This window comes from Cyanidioschyzon merolae, chromosome 7, assembly GCF_000091205.1.
Source record: "Cyanidioschyzon merolae strain 10D DNA, chromosome 7, complete genome".
NCBI lineage: Eukaryota > Rhodophyta > Bangiophyceae > Cyanidiales > Cyanidiaceae > Cyanidioschyzon > Cyanidioschyzon merolae.
In genome coordinates, this window is record NC_010133.1 from 115887 (window position 1) to 128209 (window position 12323).

The 12323-nt window shown below is 55.2% G+C and overlaps 3 protein-coding genes across 3 annotated transcripts; 2 read left to right on the top strand and 1 right to left on the bottom strand.

Annotated features, from left to right (window-relative positions):
* Positions 1-1256: 1256 nt before the first annotated feature.
* On the top strand, positions 1257-2453 carry CYME_CMG043C (tryptophane--tRNA ligase, cytoplasmic; the record flags this gene model as incomplete). The annotated part of the gene is made up of 1 exon (XM_005535800.1): positions 1257-2453. The coding sequence occupies one exon, from the start codon at positions 1257-1259 to the stop codon at positions 2451-2453; it is 1197 nt and encodes a 398-aa protein (XP_005535857.1).
* A 1074-nt stretch (positions 2454-3527) lies between these two features.
* CYME_CMG044C (pre-mRNA splicing factor ATP-dependent RNA helicase PRP22) lies at positions 3528-7406 on the bottom strand (the record flags this gene model as incomplete). The annotated part of the gene is made up of 1 exon (XM_005535801.1): positions 3528-7406. The coding sequence occupies one exon, from the start codon at positions 7404-7406 to the stop codon at positions 3528-3530; it is 3879 nt and encodes a 1292-aa protein (XP_005535858.1).
* A 419-nt stretch (positions 7407-7825) lies between these two features.
* On the top strand, positions 7826-10363 carry CYME_CMG045C (hypothetical protein; the record flags this gene model as incomplete). The annotated part of the gene is made up of 1 exon (XM_005535802.1): positions 7826-10363. The coding sequence occupies one exon, from the start codon at positions 7826-7828 to the stop codon at positions 10361-10363; it is 2538 nt and encodes an 845-aa protein (XP_005535859.1).
* Positions 10364-12323: the final 1960 nt, after the last annotated feature.

The following is a 12323-nucleotide window of genomic DNA, read 5'->3' on the forward strand; positions in this document are numbered from 1 at the left end:
GTATAAATAGGATTTTACTGGATGATCCTGACGTACCAGATCGATCGATGAATCGCTGCGCGGGAGGCGTCTGACCTGCAAGATCAATAGGCAAGCAACTTGTTCTGGATATTTATGTATAAATAGGATTTTACTGGATGATCCTGACGTTACGATCGATCGATGAATCGCTGTGCGGGAGGCGTCTGACCTGCAAGATCAATAGGAAAGCAACTTGTTCTGGATATTTATGTATAAATAGGATTTTACTGGATGATCCTGACGTTACGATCGATCGATGAATCGCTGTGCGGGAGGCGTCTGACCTGCAAGATCAATCGAAAAGCAACTTGTTCTGGATATTTATGTATAAATAGGATTTTACTGGATGATCCTGACGTTACGATCGATCGATGAATCGCTGTGCGGGAGGCGTCTGACCTGCAAGATCAATAGGCAAGCAACTTGTTCTGGATATTTATGTATAAATAGGATTTTACTGGATGATCCTGACGTTACGGAAGCATCCGAGAACGCACGTCATTTTGCGGCTGTATATCCGGACGTGTTTCTTCAAACATCCTGCGAGGGTGCGAGCGTTGCTAGTCGTCATCGTGAAACCCACGTCAGTCCCGATGCAGATGCTCCATCCGTTCAAGGTTTCCTCTTCAAAGTTATCCAGAGGAAAAGAGACTTTATCCAGCGAGTCCAGATCTGGATATCCACTCGATACCGCTGGACGCGCCGCCGTTCTTGTCGCGTGCAGGCAGAACGGCTCTGCGATACCCATTCATAAACTTGCTTCAAGAGCTGGATGCCGAAGCGTGCGCGTGAACAAGGTCGCACCGTATGCAACGCTGGGGAAACTGCGACTTGAGTTCGCACCAATTGTTCCAATTGTCCTTCGCATGCGCAATTCGTTGTGCCGGACTCCTTTTTACACAAGTGCATGACGACGGGCGTTACCGTGCCTCAGCTTGTTTCCCTATCCAGCCAGTCTAGTTCAGCCGCGCTCTCCACTTGGTTCAACCTGGAAACTGCATTGCAATGGCAACGTAAAGCTTCGAAGCACTAACCAACACCCTGCATACTCAAGGCATGTATCGGCGAACGCACCGAACCTGCTTCTTAGCAAGCAACCTAGCCGCTCAAAGTCGACGGCAAGCGGTGCGCTGGCTGCACACGGGCCAGTCGGCGCTAGACTGGTGTCCGCGGACGCGCTCGTTTATCGCAAACGAGAGTCGCGCTGACGCTTGCTGGCTTCGACCTGGTTCTCGATGACAGAGAAACCAACAGGAACACCCTCTAGTGATGGATCTGTGGTGACACCCTGGCAAGTCACCGGTGCAGTCGACTACGACAGGCTCATCGCCACGTTCGGCACAACACCACTGACCAGCACACTCGTGGAGCGCGTGGAGCGACTCACTGGCAAGAAAGCCCACCACTTCCTCCGCAGAGGGATCTTCTTCTCCCATCGAGACCTGGATCAGCTTTTAGACGCATACGAAAACGGTCAGCGTTTCTACCTCTACACCGGTCGCGGTCCCTCGTCGGAGGCGCTCCACCTTGGACATTTGATCCCCTTCATCTTCACTAAGTATCTACAGGACGCGTTTCGAGTCCCGCTGGTCATCCAGCTCACTGACGACGAAAAGTTCCTTTTTTCCAAACATGACGTAAGCTCACACCCGCTTGAAAGCTATATCCAACTCGGCCGTGAGAACTCCAAGGATATCATAGCATGTGGTTTCGATCGCGAACGAACGTTTCTTTTCGCTGATTCCGACTATATCGGCTGGCTATACCCGAATGTAGTTCGTATTCAACGAGCAGTAAGCTTCAGCCAGGTGCGTGGCATTTTCGGTTTTCAACACTCGGATAACATTGGCAAAATCGCGTTTCCAGCAGTGCAGGCTGCCCCAGCGTTTAGCTCGTCGTTTCCGCACCTATTTCCCACGAAGCAGCAGATCCCATGCCTGATTCCATGCGCGGTAGACCAGGATCCTTACTTCCGGATGACGCGTGATGTGGCTCCACGACTTGGTTATCGGAAACCTGCGTTGATTCACAGCAAGTTCTTCCCGCCGCTCCAAGGGGCCGAAGGCAAAATGAGCGCCAGCGATCCGAATTCGGCGATCTTTCTCAGCGACTCTGCCGCCCAGATAAGAAAGAAAGTGAATAAATACGCATTCAGTGGCGGGCGCGACACCGTCGAGGAGCATCGGCTCTACGGAGGGGATTGTGCGCGTGACATTGCATTCCAGTATCTGTGTTTCTTCCTGGAGGATGATGACCGACTTGAAGATATTCGCGAGGCCTACTCTACCGGACGCATGCTTAGTGGAGAGATCAAAGCGGAGCTCGTGCGTTGTCTACAACCCATGCTTGCAGACTTGCAGGCAAGGCGGCAAGCGGTATCCAATGCGGATGTGGAAGAGTTTATGCGTATTCGACCGTTGATCGTTGAATAGTGCGAGGCAGTGCATCGGTTGTTGCTCACAAGCGTTTCCAATGGATTGCGTTCGTGGCCTAATTCAGACAGCCAAGAATATCTCCTGTCTATGGTATTGCATGGGCGCTTGCTCACAGGGGTCTCCAGAGCATCAAAGATTCGTTTCTCATGCGCACAACGCGCTATCCGAGTTGCCTATGCGGAAATGCACCCCAAACTTCGCTGGAGATCAGCACTAGACATCATCTACCCGTCCAGAAAACGAGCGATGCTTCCCTCCAGCAGGGAGACCACGGAAGCGCGCCAGCATCATGCCATGGAACGCGTCAAGCACAAGGATTCGACATGCCAGCATGAGTGCTGCCTGTAGAGAGATACTCTAGAGCGCGCACCCGAAACTTGTGCAGCTGCTTAGCAGTGGACATGTAGGGCACGTGTGCTTGTGTTATTGTTGACGGCGCTTGCTTCTGGTGTCTGCGCTCGTCCCAGCGGTTGCCGTGAACGCGTTTACCTTCTATATAGTGCGGACGCACAGCATACCGTTTCTGAGCAGGACTCCACTCGCCCATGAACACCGCACCGTCGACCAGGAGCGTCGTACGGATGCTTCCGTTGCCAGGGTGACGCGATCGCTACGAGGCTTCGATGCATCGCAGCCGTGCCGAGTCGTTTCCAGCACACTTTACCGTTACTTGGAGATAAGGCGAATCGAAACGAGGCCCTGTTGCAGCGTTTCCCAGCGCTGACCTGCTCGAGCGCCGCCCAGCACAGTGCCTCTCTGGGACGACCGTCATCTACGCTACCGCTCGGGTACCTAGCACGGAAGCGTGCGCAACCCTTCGGCTTGCCCCCAATATACTAGAAATAGAAACCGCTATACAACGCCTGCCCTGAAACAGCGGTCAAAAACACCGTACAACATTGTAGGCAGGGCCTCGAACCGGATCTCCCAGTGAGCGACTTGCCTGGAGCGTCTCGAGCACTGCGTCCTGAACCCAACACGCTTCGGTTGCGCATGAAAGCAGAAATCCCCGCAGCGAGTCTGCTTGTTGACCGATTCTCATATATGCGCTCCAAGTACCGTCAGTATCCATCAGTGGCGGCACTGCGACTGAGCGAAGAAGCGTCGCAACCATTGTTCATTGGGAACCACGACGCAGCAGCGAAGGTAGAGCTTTTGGGTTTCCACGAGCTCGGCAAAGGCCAACAGGGGCGGCGTCACATTCCTCAGGCAACTCGATGGATGTATCGAGGCAAGCGAGGCATCGGGTGCTGGGTTCTTCGACATCCGGCGCCCGACTCCGCGCCAAGGTCGCGCGAACGGAGAAAGCACCAGGTAGAAGGGCTGGCCACGAAACCACGTCAAACGTGCTATGTTCGTATAAAATCCACTCAAGAAGGCTAGAGTGATACGCTGCTCTAGAGGCAGTGTAATCGGGCTGGACGCACCTGCTTCAAAACCGCACTCGGACAGCCGAGGTGTTTGCTGCAGTTGCGATTTTCGTAGCGCCTCCAGGTGCAGCATGCGTTCCAGTTGGTGTCGAATGCTACGCGCTCGCCGAAGCGCCCGACACTGGACGAAATGCTGCTCGCACCATTCGGTGCTACAGGATGCAGCTGTCCACGCACTATACACCTGCAGCAAACGATGAATATCGCCAGCGGCTGCAAAGAGCTGCTCCTGTGCGCGGGAGGCAGCGAGTCGCTCCACGGGATCGCGAGGTCGAAGCCACACATCACCCCCGGTGCTGCTCTCGCCGGCTCCCACGGAAAGCATCGATACGATCGTTAATGCCTCGTCTAGGCACCGGAGGTCGACCGCTGCGAGTAGAAAGCGACCAAGACGCGGATCCAGAGGCAGCTGTGCGAGACGTGCGCCCACTGGAGTCAGCTGACCCGTTGCATCCTCTAGTGCAGCCAGCATCCAAAGATGCTGCATCGCAAGCACGAGCCGCGCTGCAGGAGGCGGATCCAAGAACTCCACCACTGGACGCCCGTTTCGGCGTTCGAGCAGCTCAGTAGCGCGCTCGATCACACCCAGCTGCAGCAAGTTCAGGATCAACTGCGACAAGTCCGTTCGGGAAATCTCCGGAATCGGTTGCGGCAAGAGCTCCTGCTCCCAAGAACCTCGTGAATAGAGGCGGAAACAGTGCCCAGGAGCAGTGCGGCCCGCTCGACCTGCGCGCTGTCTAGCCGATGCCTGTGAGATTGGACTCAGAATCAGCCGTTCTACACCCGCTAGTCCGTTCGGGAGGAAAACTTTCTGTTTCGCTAGACCCGAATCGATCACATAACGAACACCATCGATTGTTAGCGAGGTCTCCGCAACATTCGTCGCAAAGATGCATTTGCGGGTGCCGGGCGCTGAACGCGCAAGCGCTTGCTGTTGCTGTGCGAGCGACATGTTCGCGTACAACGGGAGCACCACGAGACGACGCTTCGGAGAGGTGCTCACATCGAGCGCACGCTCAGCGGCTTCCGCACGTTCCCGAGTGATCCCAACAGCTGCCTCGACATCGTCCTGTCCGGGAAGAAAGGCCAGAATATCCCCATCGGCTTCCCGGAAGTGAATATCTAGGGCTAGCGTCACAGCAGCAGCGAGATAATCGGTGGCAAAGCGTCCACCGCCGCTGGTCCGCTGTTTCGGCATTCGCCAGCGAGGGAGTGGTACCCAATGTATCTCTACGGGATACGCTTTGCCGGGAATCTCCAAAACTGGAGCATTGGCGAAAAAAGAGGTGAAATGGCCGGCATCAAGTGTGGCACTTGCAATCAACAGACGCTGCTGGACCGTCTCGTGGGCGGCCTTCGCGTTGGAGTCATACAGACGGCGCTTCAGGACTGTGAGCAGCAGGTCGGTATGGAGGGAGCGCTCGTGCGCCTCGTCAACGATGAGAACGTTGTATGCAGACAGCGTTGGATCCATAGCCGCTTCCCGCAGCAGCACCCCATCCGTCATGTATTTGATTTCCGTTTCTGGGCCAGTGCGGTCATCGAAGCGGATGGTGTACCCGACTAGACCGCCCAGGGATGTTTGCATCTCTGCGGCAACGCGACTTGCAAGCCGAGTTGCCGCAAGGCGACGCGGCTGTGTGCATCCTATCCACCTGCCAACAACACGTCCACCGGGTTCTTCGAGCTGGGTGCTCGCTTCACCGCCATCAAAGCGATGACGATGACGACGACGAGTCCAACCTGCCTTCCAGAGAAACTGCGGGATTTGTGTGGACTTGCCTGATCCAGTTTCACCTACAACAAGCACAACAGGGAAGCGCTCAACGAGGTCAAGAAGCACTGCTTCGCACTGGGCGATAGGCAGTGCGGTACTGCCTGCCCCGGGAACCCAAGCAGTGCCTCCATGAGTCTCGTGCACGATGCCACGTGAAACTGCATTTCTAGTCATGGTGCTTTCTGGATCCTGATCAAGAAGACCGTAAACCTCAGCACGCGTCATTTCAGATACTCTGTTTTCGCATGTAGCCGCTGATGCTGCTGCAGGCTCTGAGCTTCGGTTGCGTTCCGCTTCTGCGCACATGGAGGCGTTTGGAGGACACGGCACGATGCTATTACCTGCGCATGGTAGACGGCATGCGTTCGGCACCGAGGGTATTTGGATTTGCCCCAAAGCGCGTGGCTCGTAGACATCGCCTGCGTTGTCTGTGCTCTTGTCCATGCGATGACTCGAGATGTGCAGTCTGTCGCCAGGTTCACTGTCGGCAATAGAAGGCACTGAAGTGCAGCGAATAGGCACGATATTCGGGGGAAAGGCTATCCGATCATGACTCGAATCCCTTGACCGGGACGCGATTCTTTTTGTTGCGTCTACGTTCTCTAATCCAATACCTGTTGCCACTTTTCCGAGTATTCTTTGCGCCGCCGCATCTGCTACTGCTGGTGCTGGATTAGTAGCCGGTGATTGCCGTTTCTTCCCACTTTGCAACGTTGTTTTGTCATCTGGAGAGGCCGTCTCGTCACCACCGACGGATTTCTGTCCACTACAAGCCGCGGAACGTGTTGATGCAGTGTTCTCGTCAGGTGCAGCAGTACTCGTAAGCGCACAAGTCCTTGTTGTTGAACGAATTCCTGCACCGAAGCCAGCACTACCGTGCTCCACATACCGTTCGATGCCCTCAGTAAGCGACAAAGAGTCCGAGGAAACCAAGTCTTTGCCGTGCTGAAGCCACCACAGCAGCAAGCCGCTGCCGTTTCTTGATGCACGGCAAAGTTCACCAGGTGTGCGCCACAGCTTTGGAACAGCCGCTTCCCAGAGACGAGGTCGAGACGACGAATCGCCAGAAAACTTGGTCACAAGGTGCTCTAAAGAGCGGCTCGTGGATTCACGTAACCCCAGCGTGTCCAAAAAAGGAGCCCAGCGGAAAGCAGCAGACACAGACCAGCGCCCAGTGGTATCCTGTGCGGCTTCATAGAGCTCGACACATGAACGCTCTGCTTCATCAGGGATCTCTCTATGGCAACCGCTGATCGACGATACTGTTTGCGGGTATCCAGCAGCCGCAGCTGCAGCTGCCAGTGTAGATGCCGCGCTGGCATCCAGTTGGTTCAGCGCGCCAAGCGTAAATCCAGTCCAGTCGACGCCACTGCAACTGCATGGACCTGCTTTCACGCTTTTCGGTTGACTCGGAACTATTTGCCATCGAGATTTGCGTTGACGCTTTCCAGTTTGTCCGGTGTCCGCGCCCAATGCGTCAGCTTTCGCCTCGGTGCACTGGACACGCACTTCTCCCGCCTCTCGTTGTGCAGCAACCCAGAGTCGCCAGCCGAGTGCTTCATCGAGCGTACCCGCAAGTTTGTCTCCAAACGTTCCCGAAATACGCTCCAGAAACACATTCACGCTGCCGCTTTCCAGTGCCGCCTCACGAAGTACATCGATGAGGTGCGGGTTACCGAGTCCCAGCAGGCAACGTGCCGTGCAGTTAAAGTCAACGCACGGCGACTCCGCTACCCCTACCATACCAAGTGCCGGAGTACAACCAGCCTCCGTCTCTGAAACGACGACGCCAAAAGCCCACACCAGCTTCAATTTGCTGGATCAGCGAACAACGAAACCTCTGTCATCCAAGTGCTTGGACGTCGAGGAAGCGAAACGGGTTGCTCGCACACCCTGGCTCGAAGGAACCTAGAGTATACACTTGAACGGACGCTTCGCGGCGAAGCTGATGCATTCACAGCGAGGCTTGTTGTGTACTGACGGCTGGGCAGCGACTGGTTCACGATTGTTCTTTCAGCGGCAAGAAGACCCAGCTTGTGGCTTGTCGGTTACAAAAGAGAGCACATGTGTCCATAGACGCCTTGCATACGTGAGAATCACTTTTCTTTATAGGGCTTCGAGGCGAGCAGGGTAGCGATCGCGGGTACACAGCAACGGGCGCCATGGCTAGCACGGGGGAGTCGGCGGCAGCCCTGGAGACACCGCTTGCTGCTGAGGCCTTCCGTGAAATGCTCAAGGACTTGGATACGAATGCTGCTCCTATGATTAATGCTTTGGCTTGGATAGCACTCGAGAACGAAGACGGAGCTCGGGAGATTGCAGCGCTGCTGCTAGAGCGCCTAGAGCGAGGCGCGTCCGCGCTACAGTCGGACAAACGAGCAAACTCGCGAACATCATCCCTAGACAAGGTATCGGGGGCAAAGGATAGCGCGGTAGCAGTCTCAGAAGACGCCCTACTCGCAACGCTCTACCTGATCGACTCGATCATCAAAAGAGTCGGTCCTTTCCTAGACGCTGCGCAGCGGTATCGGAGCTATCTCCAGGAGCAAGGTCTGGCGGCGCTGTTGCGACAGCTAAGGAAAACCCATACCGCACTTGCCCCGAGAATTGACAAGCTTGTAAACCTGTGGCAAGATGCTCGATACTTTGGACGAGCGTTCACAGAGCAGGTATTCGAACGCGAACGAGATGCCCCGTCGGTGCCGGCATCCTCAGCACCGTCCACAGAGCCTGGTGCTCCGGAGCGAGCATCGTTGCAGTCGACCGGCACAACCACGGCCAGTGCTTGGTCTAGCGTACAGCTGGCGCCGTCGTCGAGTTCCATGGTGGACGCAGGCCGTTTGCCAGATGCCAGTGGACCGAACGCTGACATCCAAGTCGCCTCGGAGCGTTTGATTCAATTCGTCCAGCAAGGAATCCTACCACCAGCAGAGGATGTAACTCTCTTTGATCGTCTCGTACAGGCGCAGCTGAGCGTGCTGGGTCCCCGCGACTGGTCTTTGCGGCAGTATCTGGAGCAGTTGCGGATGCAGATGCAGGTTGCCATCCGCTCTCTCGCTGAGGCTAAAAGAGCTTCCTGGATGGGTGCAGGCCGGGCGCCCGGCATGACCCCCGATATGCCTGGTGCGCTCATCGGCGGCGTACAGCAAACGGTACCGCCTTCTGCGGCGGTGCCTTCGACGTTGCCGTACGGGGCTGTTCCGCCGGCTTCGTTGCAGCGACCTCTTCCAGGCTCGAACTGGAACCCCATGGAGCACTCCGCTGCACCAGGCTATTCCCTGAACTGGTCAGTGCCGGGCACAGCGGCAGCGGTCTCTTTCTGGGGCGGCGGAACACATACCGCCTCAACGCACAGCCACACGAGTGCGGTAGGCGCACCGCCGAGTACTGACGAGGCTGAAAGTGTCTCTTCGGGAAGCGAGCGTCCACGACGGAAACGGCGTGAGCGCTGTGTTAGCTTTTGTGACATCAAACGAATTTCACCATCGCACGCTGTTGAACAGCTCTACAACAGGCTCCCATTAAAAGCGGATGGTACGGGTATTCGGTTTCGGACGCGGACACAGCTCCGGGATCATTTGGACTGGGTGTTCGCGGAGAATCAGCGGACACGCCTCCGTCAACGCGGTGGTATGTCGCGAAACTGGTTCATGAATGCGACTGAGTGGATGCAACATGCAGGTGGATATCCTGGTACCGGTTTCGAGTCGCCGCCAGCTGATGCAGTAAGTGGCGGTCTGGCTCCCTCTCGCGACGCGTTCGTGGAAGCGGGGCTCGTGTTTGCAGCACCAGCCTCCTCGGATACGGAAACGAACTTGCGAGGCACCGGTCATGATAACGTGGCAAGCATGGCGACGGAGGTGAGCAGTGACCGAGCGCGACGCCTTGCCGACGGCTCTGCTGCGCCTGCTTCAACATCGGAGGCGATTCCGGCCATTATTGAGGACGCGGTTTGTCCGGTATGTCATGAAGAACTTGAGACTTTCTATGATGCCGAGAGAGATCAGTGGCTTTGGCGTGATGCGGTCATGGATACGGAAACCGGCTTTGCGTTCCATCGTCAGTGCTATGGCGAAGGGGTTAATTTGCTATTAGATGAACGTGCGGAGCATACCGCAGCAGCAACAGAAGAAGAAGAAGAAGAAGAAGAAAGCCCAACAGCGTCCGAGTCGGCGTACCCAGCGAAGCGTCAGCGTTCCAAGTCCGGGGACGAGCCCGGGAAATCCGAGTTGTTCGCTGCGGCCACCGTTCCGCAAGCTGCTGTGGAGTATGAAAAACTGCATCAGTCGCATCATCAGCTCGCTGAGGAAAGCAGGTCGGTTTCACAAGGCGACACAGCCGCTCGTGATCGTAATGCATTGCTTCAGAATGCTGCAAACACGTCAACTGATGCCCGCAAGCTGAATGAGCAGCTGCTACCGCACACGCTTGAGTCGTCAAGAACAGAGCGGCAACCTCACGTTGTTGGGGATGGATCTCAGGCGACAGAGCGATTCACAGAGCCTTCGTGCTCAGCGGAAGCAAGTTCCTCGCAAGCGTTGCGGCACTCGGATGCAGAGGAGCTAGAGGCGCTTACCGTTCGAGAGCTGCGAGCACGCCTCGATCGTGCGGGTGTTCCTCATCGACATCTGAAACGAAAGGCAGACTTAGTAGCAGCGCTCGCGGCGGATGCAACGAGCGTCGCCCAGGAGCATCCGTAAAAGGTTGAAAAAACCAAAGTCGCGGGACTCCGAGGCAGCGTCTCTTATGATGGCACGAGAGTTTCGGTGTTTATCGGACGCGCTTCCGGGACGGATGCTGATAGTGGCTGCCAGTCTGACGCTCCACTGAACAGGAGCGCGATTCACTGCAAGATTTCCGGGCCTCGTGTGTGTGTGTGTGTGTGCGTTGCGCTCTGTGAAGGCCTGTGGATCGAGGAGCTTGCACGCGCACCGTACGGAAGGAGCGTTCTCCTTCGACCTTGGCGGAACGGGTACGGCGCTCTAGATCACAGAATTGAAAGTAGAGCGTTTGCCTGCATGTGCTGCAACGTTGCCGAAACGCTCTAGTGCTGCACGATGAGCTTCCAAAGTGACGTCATTTTTCACGACGCAGAATGCCAGGTTACGCATCTTGGTTCCGGGAATGCGGCGGCTTCTCTCAAGTCAGATGAAACTTCCCACAGGGTACTGCTCGCTTTGTTCCTGACCTGCAATTTTTTACTGAACATGTTTGAGAGATACAACTTTGGAATTCCATGGACAGGAGTACAGACTTGCGGATACATATGTGATTTTAGGGCTCTGATTTGTCGCTTCGTATGGGATCGTTCGAAGCGTTGCTGCGGGGTTTCGTTCCGCCGCTGTCATCGAGTTGATTCGCGACGCCCCCGAACACGGGTTCGTAAGCTACCGGGTAGCATCATTCAGCTCATACGTACAGGCCCTCACTCTTCTTCTTCTCATTTCGTTTAGAATCACCAAGAGACGAATTCTACAAGTTTTCGATCTATCAGTTTTCCCCTTTGCAGTGAGCCGGTGTCCGAGCAAACGTGGCGCTAATGCATCCGATGGATACCATGAGCAGACATGAGGGAGAAGAAGCGAAGCTGGCCGGCGATGTGGAGTTCATGAAGCGAATTCTATGTCTTTCGTACGGAGCGTCGGCGGCATTCACGAACCATTGGAGGAACGAACAGGAAACGTGTTGCGGGACGCAATGCTGTCCGTAATGAAACAAGTACCAAGAAGAAATCCTGGGCTGGCGAGGAACTCGAGCGATTCCGATCCGTCCACGCTCGAATCGTAACAAGCGATGATGCATACTCCAGCGGAATCGATCGCTGCGATGACTAAAGTCCGAGTCCAGAATCCTTGTTCATGTGATCACAAATGGCAGTTTGCCGCTGATAGCATATCCAGCGCGGGGTATCGTGTTGCGGTGACATCTCGGTTAGTAGCTGGCCCCAAAGAAATCATGATTTTGCCTTTGACCGGAATCGATGATTTGACGTGGAAACTTCACTGAATGCTTGGCAAGAGCTAGTGAATGAGTCGCCAAGCAACGACGTTGCGTTTGTCCGTCATCGATCCAAGAGCGCGCATCGCAGCTCCAAAGGTTGCATTGGAATAAAATTATGGAATAATTGAAGCATGCATGATTTGATCATGAGACAAGTTAGGAGCTGGGAAGCGTGGAAGCCTTTGCATACAATTTGGATCATGAGATTGATGGTCTACGAACCGTGGTGCGATGTCATCGCAAGCCATCTACATCGCGTTGCCGTGTCGAATACCGCCTGAAAAGCGGTGAAGGAGCCATCCCGAACAGACAACCGAGAACTCTAAAACGGCATGTAAATCCACAAGTTCCTACGGATGCATATCGAGTATCGAGGTTTTCTATCTCAAATAGAACAGTAAGCAGTCGAAAAGAATAACAAATCGAGCAGTTCCGTGGACCAGGTGAATCTCCGACACGAGCGTACATAGCGCACATGCGCGGAAACCATATACGGTCTCTTTCTACCCATTTATTGATATTCCTTCACTGAAGCAATCGTAGAGACAGAGCAAGCGCGCCACGGCATGGTCTACTGCTCCAGTGCGCGCCCTGTAAACGAATACTTTTCTCTAAAGCAGTTTCGCACTGACGAGGCAGGTAGCGTCCATCGAGCGACAG